The sequence below is a fragment of the Rattus norvegicus genome, chromosome 15 (assembly GCF_036323735.1).
Source record: "Rattus norvegicus strain BN/NHsdMcwi chromosome 15, GRCr8, whole genome shotgun sequence".
Taxonomy (NCBI): domain Eukaryota; kingdom Metazoa; phylum Chordata; class Mammalia; order Rodentia; family Muridae; genus Rattus; species Rattus norvegicus.
The window spans coordinates 3544947-3563532 of record NC_086033.1 but is presented as its reverse complement, the minus strand read 5'-3'; the positions used below and the strand labels follow the sequence as shown (position 1 = coordinate 3563532).

At 51.1% G+C, this 18586-nt stretch overlaps 1 protein-coding gene across 36 annotated transcripts in view; it reads right to left on the bottom strand.

Annotated features, from left to right (window-relative positions):
* Positions 1 to 10295, bottom strand: part of Camk2g (calcium/calmodulin-dependent protein kinase II gamma) — a 59073-nt gene extending 48778 nt beyond the window's left edge. For 13 of the 36 annotated variants that reach the window (XR_010057798.1, XR_010057800.1, XM_008770489.4 and 10 more), the window contains exons 1-2: positions 10078 to 10288; positions 8659 to 8753 (exon numbers count right to left, since the gene is read on the bottom strand). Coding sequence is in view for 30 of the 36 variants with exons in the window: in XM_008770489.4 (XP_008768711.1) it covers positions 8659 to 8753; positions 10078 to 10142 (160 nt within the window). In the remaining 6 variants the exon portion in view is untranslated. Of the gene's footprint in view, positions 1 to 7063; positions 7380 to 8658; positions 8754 to 10077 lie in introns of those variants that run through there. The other 23 variants (XM_063273933.1, XM_008770490.4, XM_008770488.4 and 20 more) reach the window with 12 other exon arrangements.
* Between the last annotated feature and the right edge of the window lie 8291 nt (positions 10296 to 18586).

Below are 18586 nucleotides of genomic sequence, written 5' to 3'. Positions count from 1 at the left end.
CAGTGCTCTTAACTGCTGAGCCATCTCTCCAGCCCCCATCCAATCATTTATGGTGAGATGGTCTGTCCTTAAACTTGGTATGTAACCAAAACTGTCCTTGATCTTCTGACCCCTCTGTTCCTGCCTGTTAGGTACGACCACACCTCATTTATATGCCTAGGATCTAATCTATGACCTCATACTTGCTCCATATGTACCCCACTGACTGAGCCACAACCCCAGTCTGTAGTTTCACATTTCTTGAACAGAAAGAGCAATAACTGAGGTTTAAAAGAGGTGACATGGTAGAGTGCTTAGCACACTCTTTTCCAAGGGTCTGGTGATAAACAGGAAACAGGGCTCTTGAACTTGCATGTGCTTTTCTTCTCTTTTCCCTTTGTCCATTGTGTGTGTGTGTGTGTGTGTGTGTGTGTGTGTGTGTGTGTGTGTCCCCACCCTAGTGTGTACATGTGTACATACACATGGGCATATGTATACATTTTTGCATGTGAAACATGCATATGAAGGCAACACACACACACACACACACACACACACACACACACACACACACACCCCTACACCTACCCATCACACAAGATTTCTGTGTAGCCCTGGCATGACAATGGAACTCACTCTGTAGACCAGGCTGGTCTTGAACTCATAATTCTGGGATTAAAGGCATCCCTCCCCTACCCCCCCAACCCCTGTTACTTTTTTTATTTACACTAATCCAGGATCTCTCAATCAAATCTTCCAAAGCTCATAGGTTTGGCTAGTTTTGCCAGCTAGCTAGCTTGTTCTGGGGATTCTCTATCTCTGTCTTCCGAGGCTAGAATTACAGGTGGGCCACCATACCAGCTCAGCATTTATGCGAATTCTTGGAGATTCGAACTCTCGCCCTCACCCATGCTTGCATGACAAACACTTTAACTACTTTAACTACGGAGCCATTTCCCCAGCTCCTGTGCTCATCTATACTGCCAGTTTCCACAAGAGTCAGGCCCACTCTCACCTCCTGGGCAGACACTGAATCTGAACGCACCAACAGAACCCTCTGACTTCTCAGGATTCCCATGAAATCCTCCATTGCCACCCAGACGTGAAGCCTGTGCAAGTCTGCAGTCTGCAGATGAAGACAGGCAAGAGGGGGCACTCAGAGATCGAGCCAGCCCAGGAGTGCTTGACCACAAGATACCTCCTCTTCCTCAGTCTTGCTAGCTATGGCATCTTGCCATCCCCGAGCTCTCTGCTCAGTGAGCCATGTGGTTTCTGCCTACCACAGTCTTTTACACCATGGCAGCCTGACCTCTCTGGTGGTCACATCTCATCTCTTTCTCCCCACACCTCCTATTGTAGAGTCTCCTCGGGACCGGTGAGAACACAAGTGCTCTACACTAGCAGGAAAAGAAAATTATTTGTAGAGTGCCTTTCTTGAACACAGCATCCTCGACATTAAAAGGGGTGAAGCCATTGAGCTTGCCTGGTCCACATGGTGGGACCAGGCCTAGGCTTGGCCTATCAAAGGAAGGACAAACCAGCAGGTACTCTTGCCACAAAGCCAGCCTCCTTCCCTTCCTCAATGACTACTTCAGGGTAACTTGGATCTTCCCTAGCTGGCCCTCTTCTCACCCACCTTTCTGTAAGACTCCTCCTACCCCACAGCCCAGCCCCCCCTTCCTGTTTGACAACAGCCACTTCCCCGCTTTGCACAGGGCCACTTCCTGCCTGCCTGTGTGCTATTGCCATGGAGACCCACCCTGCAGGCCTTCAGCCTAGCTACAACCACAGACAGCCCTCTTGCAAGGTTTCCCCCTTAATTGCAGAGGTAGGTAGCGTCAGGATCAGAAAGCAGAAGCAGCCTTTTTAGGAGCCTGTCCCAGCCTTGCTTGAGCTTTTCCCCAGCAGTCAGCCTAAGGCAGAGCCAGGCCCTGGGAAACAGGGATAACTGGAAACACTGCCTCTTCAGCCTTCTGCCCAGGTCCTCAGTCCAGGACACCAGTTTCACAGGCAGGGCAGTAGGAGTGACCGGATACAGCAAGAAGAGCAGAATGGTTATCAGACAGTAAGGCAGCGAGCGGCACACAGAACTTCTCTGCCTCCTCTCTCCTGCCCAAGAGAAGCCTACTCCAAGTACATTTGCCTTCGTTTCTCAAGGATTAGAAGACCAAGAGCACTGGTCATGGACCTACACACTGATTTAGCAACATTTCTCTAAAACCACAGAAGCTGCACCAGCTTCAGATAAGAGGTCTGTTATCACACACACACACACAACCTTCTGCACGTAGGAAAGGACACATGGTCATATTACGGCTACAAGGACTCTTCCTGAGTTCCAATCTCAATGACATCTTTCCCTTTCCCTCTGCACCTCTGTGCCTGTGACCTCGACATCGGTTGTGAGAAGCCCCTGGCAGCCCCACTGGTTTCTGACCGTAGGTAGAGGTGGTCTCCTAATGCCTTCGAAAAGCGTATAACAGAACTAACTAATGGTTATGAATACAGGGGAACAGTACCTGAAATATACCCATGTCACCCCTCTGGCTGTCCCTGACAGCACACATACAAATACCCTGCCTCTAGCTTTAACACAAATGGCTTTAATCAGACAACAGAAAGTCCAGAGCCTCAACATGGCCTCTGGCTCTTAAGACAAGGAAAGGCTAACCAAGGAGGGAAAGGCAAGAGGCACCAAGACGTGGCCTAAAGTTCAAGCTCCAAGCCAGCTTTGATGGACAAAATCCCCATGGGGTCACTGGCAAGCCCCAAGAAGGCAAGGCTCTGCCTGTGGACACTCTGGCTACTTTTAAGGGTCAAAACGGGGTCAGCTCCATGCCCCTAGTGAGTGCCCCTAGCCTTTGCCCACTGTTTTGGTGACATTTCCTTCATGGTAACCAGCCCCAAGTAAAACATCCCAGGAAGCAGCCCCTAAAAATAGCTCCTCCCAGGGCAGCAGCAAGGGAGGGGGAGGGGAAAGAGAGGGAGGAGAAAAGAGGGGAGCAGATGGGAATCTGCTGCTGCTGACGGTGATAGGGCCCAGGAAGTAGAAATGATGATGTGTGTGAGGGGAGCGGCTTACAAGTGCCCCAACCAGAGCCCAAAAAGATGTGGATACAGAAGACTGAGGCAACGGGGTGAGGTTTCCTCTGCTGGGCTTAGAGGTGTCTGTGGTGCTGGAGGCAGAGAGGACGGGAGTTCAAGGTCATCTTTGACTATACAGCAAGTTTGAGACCGACCTGGTCCTTGAGACCTGTCCAGATGTCCAGAGAGAGACAGACAGACAGACAGACAGACAGAGATGCTGACAGACATGGCGAGTGCGCACGCAGAGCAAAGCAGGGAGGGTTGCTATAACTCAAGGGGATTCAAAGACCATACAGTTTAAAGACCCAAAGATCTGAACATCAGGAAAACTGTATGGATCTAAAGTTCAAAACAAACCCTGAACAAATCTTTTATGCTTTGGTTTCCACAAGGCAACATCTGTCTGGGTCTGTGCAGGTGACAAAGACCTCTACAGAGGCACTCAAGAAGTGCAAAGTGCCCACCTCTTTCTGTCAGCACCCTCTGGCACCCATGGGATCAGCCTCTGTCTGCCAAAGCTGTTCAGAAAGTAGCTAGCACTAGACGGGGAGTGGGAGGTGACCATACCAACCCCTCTCCCGGCTCCAGCCTCTGAAGAATGGGGCGGTCACTCCCTCTAGGGTGTCAGCACAGCTTCTGACAAGGATATGATGACAAACAGGAAGAAGCCAAGGTCCTCTTTTACAGAACGGGACACATTTTAACCTGCATCCCCATCCAACACAGTTACCCCAGTTCCATCTGGGAAGGTTGGACAAGGTGACAGGTCACTGTTCTAGAACAGTTCCTCACCTCTCGTCCTGACTGTAGGGATGAAGTAACCAAGCAGAACCTTGGCATAGAGGTAGGACCTCCACCCTACTCCCCCCGGCACGGCAGGACAGCATCCAGAGGCGCATAGAGGTAGGACCTCCACCCTACTCCCCCCGCACGGCAGGACAGCATCCAGAGGCGCATAGAGGTAGGACCTCCACCCTACTCCCCCGCACGGCAGGACAGCATCCAGAGGCGCATAGAGGTAGGACCTCCACCCTACTCCCCCGCACGGCAGGACAGCATCCAGAGGCGCATAGAGGTAGGACCTCCACCCTACTCCCCCGCACGGCAGGACAGCATCCAGAGGCGCGCACATATATATATATATACATATACATATACATATACATATATATATATATATATATATATATATGCAGAAAGCCATTTCTCTGTGTCTAAAAATCCCCCTATTTTATCCTCAACTGAAAAGTCTGTTTTTACGCAGAGCCTCCGAAATCTCTCCTCGAATCCCAGAGGTCCGGGACACCTTCTAACTGTTCTCTTTCCAGTCCCACCATCCTGATCATCTCCTCCCCTCCCCTCGCCCAGATCCTTAACAGGAAAATCTTACTTGGAGATACCACAGGGGACACAAATGTCATGGGGGCTACTCAGGCCAACACCAAGGGGGTGGGGACTTTCAGCTGGCGCCGGTCAAGGGGATCCCATTTCAGTCCCCGGGGCCAGCTGGACTCAGAAAGGGACAGTCTTTGCCCAACATACCACACAACATCAGATACTCAGCCTGCCACGGCCTCAGACACAAAGTGACACCCCAAACGGGGATAACAGACTGAGGCCCCTAATCACAGAGCAGCTTATTTGCACAGATGGCCATGGGACAGCTGAGACCACCTGAGATGCCACATGGAGAGGGCTGGGCAAAGGTGTTCGTGGTGAATCCAGGAGATGCCACTGGTGGTGGTGGTGGTGGTGCTGCTGCTGCTGCTGTGCTGTGATTTTATCTATGGTGTTTGTTTTGAGACAGGGTTGGCCTTGAACTTGTGGCAATCATCCTGTCTCAGTCTCTAGAGTACTGGGAAAACTGGCCTGTGCCACCATCTACTGATATCTTAAAGAGTGGCTCACAGGTTACCTGAAGCACATGTTAAAAATGCAGATGCTGGGGACCCCCCGCCTCTCAAAGCAGAATTTCTGTGGATAGAAGCCAGGGAGCTGCTGTTTTAACCAGTACTCAAAGAGAGCTTCATTGGCACTGAAATTGAAAGTCACTCCTGAGAGGAAGTCCCAGAAGGGGTCCTATAAGGCCATTAGTGACAAGAAAAGAGGAATCATAAACTAAACTGCTTTATGCCCCTCCAATCATAAGTCTTTATCCTTATCTGTTCTCTCCAAAGCAGCCTAGCCACTGAATCAAAATGGGGGAACCCATGTCAGCCAGGGACCAAGTGCTCCAGAAACTTGACTCTGAGTTCCCTGGGAGCCAAACCCCAAAAGCAACCACAACTGGCTGCCTAGCCCTCTTCATTCATTCCCCGATATACATGCTTGCTGTGTTAACAGTGACTTTGCCCGGGCCTGCCTACACAAAAGTGAAGCAAAAATAAAGTCTCTCCCTTCACCTCTCAAGTCCTCAAGAGAGGAAGACTTCTCTTATACTTAGTTTCAGCAGAAATCTCTGGACGTGAATGTGTAGACAAAGCAATAAACAATGTGGCAAATGCTGTAACAGATTTCACAGCACTGTTTCTGGTAGCATCCCTCCTAAGGCCAAGGGCATTACTCCAGTATCAATTTCAGTCAACGGATCTGGAATCCAGATAAATAATCCAAATACAGAGGTTTCTTGTGGTGCTCCAAGGAAGCTACACAGAAGTCAGAAAGGACAGTTTGCTGCCCTTCAACTGGAGCAATATGGAGGATGTGCTTTGGATACAAGCAAAGAGAGCAGGATATAAAATGTTATGCTCTACGAGGTGAAAATCTGTATGCATATGAATAAAGATAAGAAGGGAATATGAAGATTTAAAAATAAAAAAAAAGACATAAGGGCTCAGGCTCTTTTAGGGGGGTGCTCTTAAATCTTAAAATAACATTTTGCCGTCACCTGGCCCACTAGATCCTGCATCCAAGCCTATTTTAAATGCCTCCTTCAGCCTAGTAGAGCTAAGCTAGAACCATGGGTTCTCCTGTACAAGTCCCAAGTCCCTACCCATCACTGCACTGAAGCAAGAGCAATGGTGTTGCATAGCTGTCAGTGCTTATGTGGATAGGCCTGCAGATAAAAACCAACCGGACGCTCACTGCACACCTGTATGAGCAGACTACCTGATAACTCAGCCACCACTGTTGACCTCAGAGGCCACAATGACAAGAAAGTGCTGCCCACAAGAAAGCTTCCTACCCAGATCTGACACCCAGAACACTAAGTCGCTTCTCTAGGGCCTCTTGGCCATCTCATTATGGATAACAGGGAAAAGCAGCTCTCTACCCTTTCTTGCCTTTCAGCAACAAAGAAAATCACGGAGAAAGCAAATCCTCAAGGAATCCCAGCGAACACAGCAAGTCTCTTCAGACCTTCCCATAGGTGACCCTAGTGGGGCAATGACATTCCCAAACACAGAAATCCAACACCTGCAGAGCCCTAGACAGACAGACAGCAGCAAGTGAAACCCAGCCCAGCTACAGCGCCTTTATAAAATATACAGCGTAAACTGAGAGGCTACAAAGAAGCCATGGTTTTCACTCCTGAACCCATAGGTACCAGCCCGGTGTGGACCTTGACCCAGCCCCTATGGCAACACCCACGGACCAGCAGACCATCTCTAATAGTACAGCCTCCCACTCTCCCACCTCCAAAGAGCAATGGCACCTCTACATTCCTGACCCCTCTTTTTGGCATCTGAGCACATCCACGAGCCTCTGTCCCAAAGTTAACCTGGTACATAAGCCAAAGTTTCAGTCTTGGCATAACCATCTCTCAAGTGGGGGAGTTGCTGCCTGACACACGCGATCTTATTCTAGAATTCTCAAGTTGAAAAGAAAAGCAGAGAAATCAAATCTCATCCAGTTCAGGAGAGGAAAGAACACCAAGATACCAGTTTGGAAAGACAGGATGAAGCAGAAAGGCTATGAGGAAGGGAAAGAAAGGGTAAGTCTGAGTGGCTACAGAAGCAGCAGAAGATGAGTTGGTCGCTCCAGCCACCGTAGCGGCTACCTTCAGGTCCCCAGCCTTCAGCGTTCAGCTTCCTATGCATTTCTCACTCCTGGACCAGTAGGCACTGATGAGGAGCAAAGCAAGGAGCTGCACCATCCGCTGGAGACACCAGATGTCAGCCACATTTCTGCTACACCAGGGCTAGGCTGTGTGGGCACAGGGAGAGACCCATCTTCACCTCATTCCTGCCTGCCTCTTCCATTCTTAGTCAGAGCATGTCTGCCAGAGAACCCAACTACTGTTGTCCCCACCCCCGTCCCAGAGGAGGAGGAGGGCATCTGACCACCCACATATCTCTATGGCAACCACTGCTTTGGACTCGAGGTACCCAGTGGAAAGAAGACAAGTCAACTTTACAGCCAATGTACACGAACAGTATGAGACAGGAGATACAGCCGAAGGGAGACACCCAGGCCAGGAGGCGGACACAGCCCCATGGAACAGGTCCCAGAACAACTGCCATCAGGACAGAAGCCCACTGTCCTCTCTTTGGATTTCTAGAGCTTCTGGGTGCTTGGAACATCTATTACCTTGCCCTAGCGATGCCCACAACATTATTGGCCAAAGACCACATCTTCCCGAGGGCATCTGTCGGGCTCCTAATATATTTATGGGAGTCCTTCGGCCCAGCCCTAATTCCTTTCTCTGAGTCCAATAACCTCTGTCGCTGTGCTGTACCCTGAAGCTCTCCAGAATCTGACCTCTGTATCAACCAGACCAAGTCACCTGACGTGAACACCACTGGGTCTACACTTATCGGATGAGGAAGTTTGGCGAGCGCCCAATACCAGCTTCAGAGACGTACATCTGAAGTGTTAAAGACAGGTCCCTGGCTTGCCAGTCTCAGGTACTCGAGACTCTCACAAGCGAGGCTCTAGGGCCTACACGGTAGATTCCCTGTACACCGAGGCAACACTGAGGCAGCACTGCGGCTCCTGCTCAGACCAGACCACTGAGACTGAGAGACCGGGAGGCATCATCGCACTCTGCCCAGGACAGACTGCATCTGCTGCTTCACCATCAGGTTTGTAATTTGATCAAAAAAAGGAATCAAGTTCATCTGGCAAGATTTGTTCCCAGAAGTCCTCGCCAGGAGCAGCCTCCCTTGATGTTTACGATTTCCTTCCCTTGGGAGTCTGTTCTGCCGCCTGGTGGGCAGGGGAGGCTAGATTCATCAAAACTGCTCCTTTACTGCATCTCCACCCTAAGTTACCACCACGGGCACAAGGGCCAGGGCAAGCCTGCAGTAGCCAGCACTGCCCTAAAGAGAGGGGTTTGAAGTACCCTAAATTAAGAGCGATCCATATACAGCCTTCTCAGTTCTCCACTGAGAACTTGAACTTCCTCAAAGGTTCCTTTGGGGACCACTCCAACTACCCACATCTCTTACTCTTTTTTTTTTTTCCCTTCCCTCCCTGAGCACTTCCAATTCTCTCACACCTCCTCGTCTGGCTTCTAAGTCCACCCACCTTGAAATTCCAACTCTATTTCTTAGTGCTAAAACACATACTCCCCCCACCTCCCGGGGCACCTGCCGAAATCCCATCTCTGTAGGGATCCTCAAAGAGAGCCCCAGACGGGGCGAACACACTCACCTCGGGCAGACAACTTCTTGGTATTGATGATTTTTGCTGCATACTCCTGCGTCGACGTTTTCTTCACGCACCTCCGGACCACCGAGAAGGCACCCCTGGAGGGAATAAGGGGGAAAGAACTGGAACACTGAGCCAAGCAAAGTGACACACACGTTACTTCAGACGAGGACAGCCATGCTCCCACCACCACACTTGTAGTGACAACCGACAGCTAATGTAAGAATGGTAAGGCGGGCCCCACGGCCCTAAACAGATGTGAGTGGAGCACCGCCTGGCTCCCACCAGGTCATCTAGTTCCTGGGCAAAGCAACAGCCTTCAGACTGGTGGGCGATGCTTCAAGTGCACACCTGCTGCATCTCACTGATTGCCTTGTGGTTCCCAGCAAAGGCAACCGGGAGAGAGAAGGAACAGGGGAGACCTTGTGTCTTCTCTCAGCAGAAATAACTGAAAGTAGGGAGAGGGGAGATTAAATAGAAGGTACGATTTCCTGAGAAATTTCCCTTAAGCCTGGGAGAAAGTGAGGCTCAGGATGCGCTAAACTGGCTTAACCCCACAGCATCCCATCTCAACTGACAGCAGGGAAAAAGAGGAAAGACAGCTCTGATTCTGACAACAGTGACTCCCCTTCCCCGTGCTGTTTTCCCTCTACGTGACCCGCCAAATGGGCTGCAATCTCGGGCTCTGGAAATATCTAAGGGGGCGGGCAGAGCGGGGGCTGCAGTGGCCAGGCTCTGCACCGCGGGTGGGGGTGGCGGGGACCCGGGCTGCGGGGGACCCGGGCTGCGGCGGCCGCGGCCAGCTCAGTGCGGAGGGGAGGGGGATGCTGCGGCTGCGGCGCACGGCTCCTGGGACCACTGCAGGGGTGGGGGGAGGGGCCGGGGGTGCCGCAGCACTGCCCAGCAGCGAGGCTGGGATCCTGGAAGCCGCACTAGCGGGGGGGCGGGGCCCGGCACTAAACATCTCCCCACACCCGGGCACCGCAGCGGGGCTGGAACTGCAGAGCCGGGGAGGGTCCTCAGTGCCAGGCGCGTGGGAACTGGGGAGCCGACGCGGAGTGGGCTCCTGAGCTGTGTGGGGAGGGGGCGGTGGGCAGCCGGGATCGAGGGAGGGGAGCGTCTGAAGGGTGCAGGAGGGGCGGGGCTGGAAGGCGCCCCGGAGCAGTCCCGGGGCTGCAGTTCCCGCGGCAGCGCCGGGTGCAGCAGCCTGGCAGCTGCTGCAGGGCGCGGAGGGGGCTGCGGGACCGGGAACCCAGGGCCGAGGGGCCCCGAGGCAGCACGCGGGAAAAGCTGGGGGTGGGGCGGGTCGAGGGGGCGCTGCAGCGGCCGGTGCAGGGCCGGGGGGGCGGGGCGAGAAGCCGCAGAGCGCCGGGACGCCTGGGCTGGGGTTGGGGGCCGCCGCGCGTGGCGGGTGGGCCGTACTTGCCGAGCTCCTCGAAAAGCTGGTAGTCGTCGGTGAAGCGGGTGCAGGTGGCGGTGGTGGCCATACTGGCGGGCGGGCGGACGCGGCGGTGCACAGTCACCGCCGCCCGGCCGAGGGAGCAAGAGGAGGAGACGGGGCTGAGCCCGGCAGCACCGCGAGACTTTACTGGAGAGAGCGAGGGAGGGAGGGACACCCCCGCGCCCGCCCGCCGGCCCCGCCCCCAAGCCCCGCTGGCCCCAGCCCCGCCCCGGGGGAGGGGCCTCCCGCCGTCGGCCCCGCCCCGCCCTGCCCCGGGAGCCGCCCGAGCTGGGCGCCCTGCACCCGAGGGTTAGGGACTCCGGCGTCCCCTCTCCCGGCCTCCCACTGGGACCGACCGAACTGAAAGACTCCTCCGGCGGGCTCCTCCAGGGCGGACCCTGCGCGAGCTCAGGAACGAATGTGTGAAAGTGGCTTTTGAGTAGTGTTGGGTCTGGACCACCGAGGTCTGGGGAGAGGCCCCACACGTGGGTCCCAAGCCTGCAGCCTGCATCGAGCCGGAAAATGCCAAGGTCAAAGAGCGTGTGTGAGACTGTACACTCGGGAGATGCCCCCAGACTGCAGAGCCAGCTGCCACAAGCCTTCCCTCAGGGTGCCGACACTCTAGACTAGTGCAGGAATCAAGGGCATCGTTAAGAAAAAACAAAACCACAAAACCTTCAGCTGCGGTTTTATCAGGAGAGCCAAGCCATGGGGCAAGATATTTGCTTGCTCTTCTTTCTTTCCACTTATTTACTTCGTATGTGTGTGCCTGTGGCCCTATGGTTGCCACAGCGCACGTGTGGAGGTCAGAGGACAACTCGGGGAGTTAGTTCTCTTCTTGTTTCACTACACTGGGGGATGGAACTCAGATAGTCAGGCTTAGCACAAGCGTCTTTACTCGCCGAGCTGTCTTGTGAGCCTGTGTGATGCTCTCCTGCATCCCGGTCTTAAGAGATAAATGTTCTTTCCTAGGTCAGTAATAAAAGATAAAAGTGAGGAGGTCTTGAAAAAGCTTTGTGCATTGGTGGCTTAAAGCAAGAGATGAAATCACGTTCGTTTTCTTGTGGGGCGTCCTGTACTTTTATTTTCTGTCACTTTACCACATTTTGTAATGATACATTTGCAGGTATGGGTGCTAGCACACATTATGCTGAGAACTCTTGGATCATACCACCTGGCTCAATGTCTGACAACTCACTGACTTCAAGGCATTAGGCAAACCATGAAATCTGTCTGGGCCTTATTTGGGGACTGGAAATAATAGTATATACTTCGTAGGGCTGTGAACATTCACTGGGTTAAATCGCATCTGGTTCTTAAGTAATCCTCAGTATCTTACTAAAACATTGTGTGTGGCTAGTTAGTATATTTCTTCCCTCCAAACTGTGCCCTCCAATGGAACCCCTGAGTACTCAGCTTCAGACTCGTTGTTTCTGGAACGGCCCTGTCTCCAATATCAAGTTCCTGGGACACAGTCAAGTTAAAAACTGTCTCTGGAGGAGAAACATGCTGGGCAAGTTCCCGATGTGCCCCGGCAGCTGTACCCCAAGTCAGGCCATTCCCAACTGGGCAGAGTGGAGCTCAGCCAATTGCTGCCTCTCAGACTTGATTACAGCAGGATATCCACTGGGAATCCTGCCTCCTCTGTCAGCAGGCTGGTGCTGCCAGGGGAGGCAGCTGAGAGGTATCCTGGCCTCCCAAGCTTCCCTTTGGAGGGGCGGGAAGAGCAAGGCTTACCCTTGAGCACAGGTAGCAAAATGGGGTGGATTGGAGAATAGGGGGAAGTGGGGTCCAAGAAGAAAGCTTTAACTGATTACCTGGGAGGGGAGAAGAGCCAAGGAAAGAGCTGAGATGACAAGAGCAGTGTGTCTCCACCCTTCCACATGGCAACAGGAAGTTAAGTCTAGAGGACAGGACCACTTCCTACCTCAAAGCAGCAGGTTCCAAGTTTCACAGCCCGGTAGTGGTAAGGAGGTTGTAAAATCAGGGATGCCAGTAAGTCTTTAGTTTCTCCTCCTACCCTTGTGGCAGAAGGGGCTGCCAGCTGTGCTCAGAAACAGAGGCAGTGGATCAGTGTTACATCACTGTGCTCTCCTGAGTGCTCGAGGCAACTTGGTTCCTGACCTCCAGACGCTGATACCTGAAACTCACAGATTCATTAACGTGAGGTGAGGTGAGGCGTGGAGAGGTCACAAGCACGGACTAGGGATAAAATGGGATCTCCTAGGAATACCCTAGGGGGAAATGTTGAAGCAGGACTATAATCTGACTGGCCCTACGTGCCTGCTGTGGCAGTTTGCCATCCCACCCAAGGGTCAGGGATCTACCCTGGATGCTTCAGGATAACCATAGGAAGCACTGTGCGTCTCTGGCTGAGAAGGAAAAAGACGTAGGAAAATACTGGGTGAAATCTTGGAAATGACTCATATCACCATGTAAATGGAGCCACCCAGTTTTTCAACAAATGTTCATCCACTACCTCCTATCTGCTCGTCTCTGCCTTTTAGTAGAATAGCCTAATAAAGTGGAGATTGATAATTTATACAAGTAGAAGCCTCCATTTTTTTTTCCCCGCAGCTCTACCTTGCTCCTTGCTCCCCTCCGATAGGAATAGGGCAAACCTCTGCTGTATCCACTCCATCAGCTTGGAGCCTAGAGACACTTCTGTGCGCTCACATGAGCACATCCTCACACACGCCCTTCTTGGTCCCCATTGCCGTGGTACCCACACAACCTCCAGCTACCTCACAGCAATTAGAGGGACGATGTGCACAAATAATCAGGCGCTCGCTAGCTCCCTGCGCATCAGTATCTATGGCAACCTCGTGGGGTCCACGGGCTGCGCTGTTCTGGTTGTAGCCAGTCCCCTGGGCAGCACCAGCACTCAGGCGGTGCTCAGAGCTCCCGGAACGGTAAACAACACAGGAAATTGATGCCTTAATAATCACCAGAGGTACCCCACTGGGTGGTACCCCTCCCTCGTTCTGATCTTCCGTCTTGAAGCTGCTGAAAATTACATATTGCCCCCCTGAATGACATATACTTCCCTCCCTAATTTGGAATGTGATTTTAGAGCATGTGAGAACACTTACTCTTCCAGTCTGAGAAAAACAGGGCAGTTGGGAGTGAGGTATTTAATTGAAAGGGGAAGCAGGTGTGCTGTCACGCACCTGTAACCACAAGATGGTGACTAGTTTAAGAGCAGCCTAGTGAGCTCTAGGCCAGTCAGGGCTGTACAGTGAGACGTCGCCTCAAAAAAGCCAAATAAATAAACAAAAGTAAGCGCAAGGGAGATGATACCGTTGAAATCAAAGAATAGTTGCTTGCAAGTTGGGAGATGTTGTAAAATCAATGCTAGGAGAATTAAGTCGGCCTGTGTCCTTAGGGTGCAGGGGGCTTAGTCCATAGTACTCTAAGTACTAGGGATTAGATGGCCTCGCTCTGGCTTGCACACATATATGTGCATATGTATGTAAATACATGTGTAGAGTGTGCCCCATCATTTTCATCACCACCACCACCATCACCATTATTACTTGGTTTTTCCAGAGAGGGTTCCTCTCTGTAGTCCTGGCTGTCCTGGAACTCTGTCGGCCAGGCTCTCCTCAAACTCAGAGGTCCGCCTGCCTCTGCCTCCCCCCACCCCCGCCCCCGGAGCTGGGGACCGAACCCAGGGCCTTGCATTTGCTAGGCAAGCGCTCTACCACTGAGCTAAATCCCCAACCCCCTGCCTCTGCCTCCTAAGTGCTGGGATTGAAGGTACCACCACCTGGTTATTATTATTATTTTATTTAATGTGTACGGGGTTTTGCCTGCGTGTCTGTGTGCTACATGCATGTCTAGTGTCCTCTAAGGCCAGAAGAGGGGGTCAGAACCTCTGGAACTGGCGTTCCAGATAGTTATGAGCCACCATACTGGTGCTGGGAATTAAACCTAGTCCTCTGGAAGAACAGTCAGTGCTCTTTAACAGTGGAACCATTCCTTGTGAGTAACTCTTGGTCACAATAAAAAAAAAAAAGTTTACAATCTTCTGGACCTGTAGCTTCTCTGAGCCCTTCCAGTTCTGGAAGAGTCTGAGGAGGCGATAAGACCATGCATGAGCCCTCTTTAAGGATCGCTGAAAGAATTAAGCAGTGGTGGAGCATTTGAAAACTATGAACATGATGTGATAATCCGGATGGGGAAGCCTCAATAAAAATGAAAACCTTTAAGGGGTTGTGGATTTAGCTCAGTGGTAGAGCGCTTGCCTAGCAAACGCAAGGCCCTGGGTTCGGTCCCCAGCTCCAAAAAAAAGAAAAAGAAAGAAAAAAAAAATGAAAACCTTTAAGACAACCCCCAACTCTGGAGTAGGCAGTGTCCTTGTCCCTGGAGGCCACACCAAGGGAGTGGGCTTAGCAGACAGTGCACTCAGTGAACAGTGCTCCCAGACAAGTGAGTGTTTGGGGTGAGGGTATGTCCCCATCCCTCTACTGGCAGTTGAAAGGGGGCTAAGAAATACAAGGAAACACAAGGGAGACGACAGCAGTAGGACTCTTTAAGGGGGAGCCGAAGGCTGAGTTCCAAAGATTTGGGTAAAGGGGACAGAGAGTTTTGAGTGAGACTCTGAGGCTGTTTGAAGTGGGAGCCGCGGCATGGATGTGAGGATGTGAGGTGGTGTCTGAGGCACCAGGTTGAAAGGCTGAGCTCGGAAATTTGGTGAGTTATAAGAACGTGTAATGTGAGCAGCCGAGTTTTCTGGACTGCGGAGTCTCCCAATGGGAGAGTAAGTACTTGTGTGCAAAGCTCTGAGTTCATCCCAGGGAGAAATAAGAAAGAACTCCCTTTCATCTTCTAGACAAGAGGACAAGAGGGTAGTGTAGCCCTGTCTTCCCCTCCCCAGGTCCTCTGCTTCTTGTCCCCTCTGCCGTCCCCTTTTAGACTAGGTGTTCACTGAAGGCAGGAAGTATCTAATCGTTCTCATTAAACTCTCAGCACCTGGCATTGGACAGGCGCTCATTAAATATTTGTGAAATGAATAAAGGAAGGGGGTGGGGTGAGGATAAGATACTTGGAGAGAAAGCTGGAGCACAGCAGAGAGGTAATAGCGCCTCATTAGAAGCTAAAGGTGCTGAGCCACCAACCACGACTGCACTAACCCTGCTGGACAGGAAGACTGGCATGTGCCGCCCCCTGGTGGAGGCCCACCAGTAGCTGCGGCTGTTAAGTGTGGTAAGGAAGATGAGCCATTTCTCTAGCTAAGACTTTGAGGGAGAAGCTGTTTCTTATTAGGCACATCCACTATGCATTCTGCACATGCTATAACATATATGTATACCTCACCACTCCCCTGTGAGTTCCAGAAGCTGCATATTACTTCATCTTACAGAAGGGGAAGTCGAAGCCTGCAAAAGTGAAATAGGTTGCCCAAGGGCAATAGCTACTGGAGGGACAGTCAAGATAAAGACTGACTACTGAAAGCCAGTCAATAGGAAGAATGTGTGAAAAAAAAAGCCAGGCTTTGGTGGCACACATCTTTAATCCTAGCATTTGGGAGGCAGAGGCAGGCGGATTTCTGAGTTCCAGGACAGCCTGGTCTGCAGAGCTAGGACCAGTTCCGGGACAGCTAGAGCTACACAAAGAAAGCCAATAGGGATGATTCATGTGGTGTAAACTGAAACCTTAAACTCAATGTGAACTTAGCTTCAATGTGTGTGCTGTGTCCAGACTTTACTCAGAGGTTGGATCCATCCACTCATCCACCCATCCTCCTATCCATCCACCCATCCACCCATCCACCCACTCACCTATCCATCCATCCATCCATCCATCCATCCACATCTCCATCCATCCACCCATCCATCCACCCATCCACCCATCCAGTCATCCATCCACCTCTCCATCCATCCATCTATCCATCCATCCATCCATCCAATCATCCATCTATCCACATCTCCATCCATCCACCCATCCACCCATCCTTCTATCCATCCACCCATCCACCCACTCACCTATCCATCCATCCATCCATCCATCCATCCATCCATCCACATCTCCATCCATCCACCCATCCATCCACCCATCCACCCATCCAGTCATCCATCCACCTCTCCATCCATCCATCTATCCATCCATCCATCCATCCATCCAATCATCCATCCATCCACATCTCCATCCATACACAATCCATCCATCCACCCATCCATCCATCCATCCACCCATCCACCCATCCAGTCATCCATCCACCTCTCCATCCATCCACACATCCATCCATCCATCTATCCATCCATCCATCCAATCATCTATCCATCCATTCACTCATCCATCCATCCACACATCCACACATTATCCACCCACCTCTCCATCCATCCACACATCCATCCACTCACCCATCCATCCAGCCACTGTCTACCTCTCCATCCATCCATCCATCCATCCACCCTCCATCCATTTGACTGAACACTTTCCTCTGCTCTTCTCACTTGGAGCACAGGAAAGAACAATCCAGCAAAATCCCTGCCTTTGTGGAGTTTACACTTTTATAGGACGGCAATGAACCAAGAAAAGTAACTCCGGACTCGGTTCTGCTGCTGAGAAAAATAAAATGAACTTATGGTGTTAGACACCTGGGTTTGGTTCGGGTATCCACAAGTCCACAAGCTCACAACTGCCTTTAACTCTAGTTCCAAGGAGTTTAACATGCTCAGGCTTCCAAGGGCACTGCAAGCACACATTGCACATAAACTCACACACACACACACACACACACACACACACACACACACACACATTTTAAAAACTGTCGGTATATTTATTTGAGGAGTAGAAAGGAGACTCTGTTGCAGAGTGGGCAAGAGAGAGGAGGTGGGGAAAGCACCTTACGGGCTCTTTTACATCTGACCTTGTGTTTCTTCAGAGCCTAAAACTCCGTAGCTCCCAGGGGCCACGCGGTAGACTGCTTCTATGCTCACCCACACAAGAGACCTGCAAATCCAGCACAAGGTGAGAAGATCCCTCCACCAAGGGCAAACATAACTGTAGGCCTGAAGCTGGGCATTATGCTGTTTATGGCTAGCACAAAGGAGGGTGGTAGACACAGGTTCAGAAACTATTGTCACCATCGCAGCACTTCAGAGTCTCCGAGGGCGATATGGCCCCAGAGTGGATAGACTGTGTCCCCTCAAGTTCACTGACAACTGTCTCCCTGCTTTTGCTTCAATTCTAACTACCATAGAAGACAGAAAGATGGCTCAGAAATAGACCCTCCCTTAAAGAAGATTTACTAATCAGAAGCAAGAGAAATTAACAAACAGAATATAAGAAAATAGTTACCACCGGCAACCTCCAGGGCTTTGAAGAATGGCTGTCTGAGATGGCTTCTATCTGCACCACATCTCTGTAATGACAGTCCCCAAAGCACCACTTCTTCCAAAGCACTTGGGACAAGTACAACTTTAGACCTGTTTCTGTGACTCCAGGACTCATGAGGTCAGTATCTGCTTCTGTTTAACCCTAGTTCCTGCAGAGGGAGCAATAGCTTAATAAAAGCCCAGACTCTATCTAAAAGCTAAGCACTTTGGGACTTTTAATAGCAAGTAATTCGGATAAACATACTTGAAGTAGGAAGAAATAGAAGGAGAAGGATGTTAATTGTTAGAGTTGGAATAGAGGGAACATTGCCAGGAGAAAAGACGGCATAGATCAGGTGCTAAAAGAAACGCCAAGGATGCTTGGGAAACTGGGTAGTCAGGCTGAACCCAGAACGCTTGTGTGTATCCCTACCCTGGTTTTCGTTTTGTTTTGCTTTAAGAGATGGGTCTCACTAAGTTGCCCTGACTGGCCTTAAACACACTCAATAGCCCAGAGAAGTCTCGAACTTGACTTCCTTCTGCTTTAGCCTCCTGTGTAGCTAGGATCATAGTCCTGTACCACCAGACCTTAGCCAACATCTTGTATTGCCTCTGGATTTGATTAATTTGGATTTAGAGCTCGTTGGATTTGAATGGATACACGAGGGGCTGGAGAGATGACTCGGCGGTTAAGAGCATGAACTGCACTTCCAGAGGTCCTGAGTTCAAATCCCAGCAACCACATGGTGGCTCAGAACCACCTGTAATGAGATCTGATGCCCTCTTCTGTCTGAAGACAGCTACAGTGAACTTATATGTAATAAATAAGATCTAAAACAAAACAAAACAAAACAAAACAAAACCTCTGAATGGCTACACGACATTCAAGTGTAAATGTCCGATGGTCAATTTGGCATTCTAGGCCTGGGATCTTGGCGCCTCAGGACCTTCCTTAGAGTCCAGAAACTTAGACCCTACCTTTCTCCCTTGCCTCTGAGCCCATCGAGAGCCGGATACTCTTTACTTTAATTCTTATATTTCTATTCATCGCTTCGTCATATATTTTAGTCTCTTTTTTTTTTCTTTGTGGGGCTAGAGAGATGGCTCAGCGCTGAGGAGCACTTGCTTGCTGCTCTCCTGGACGACTTGGGTTTATTTCCCAGCA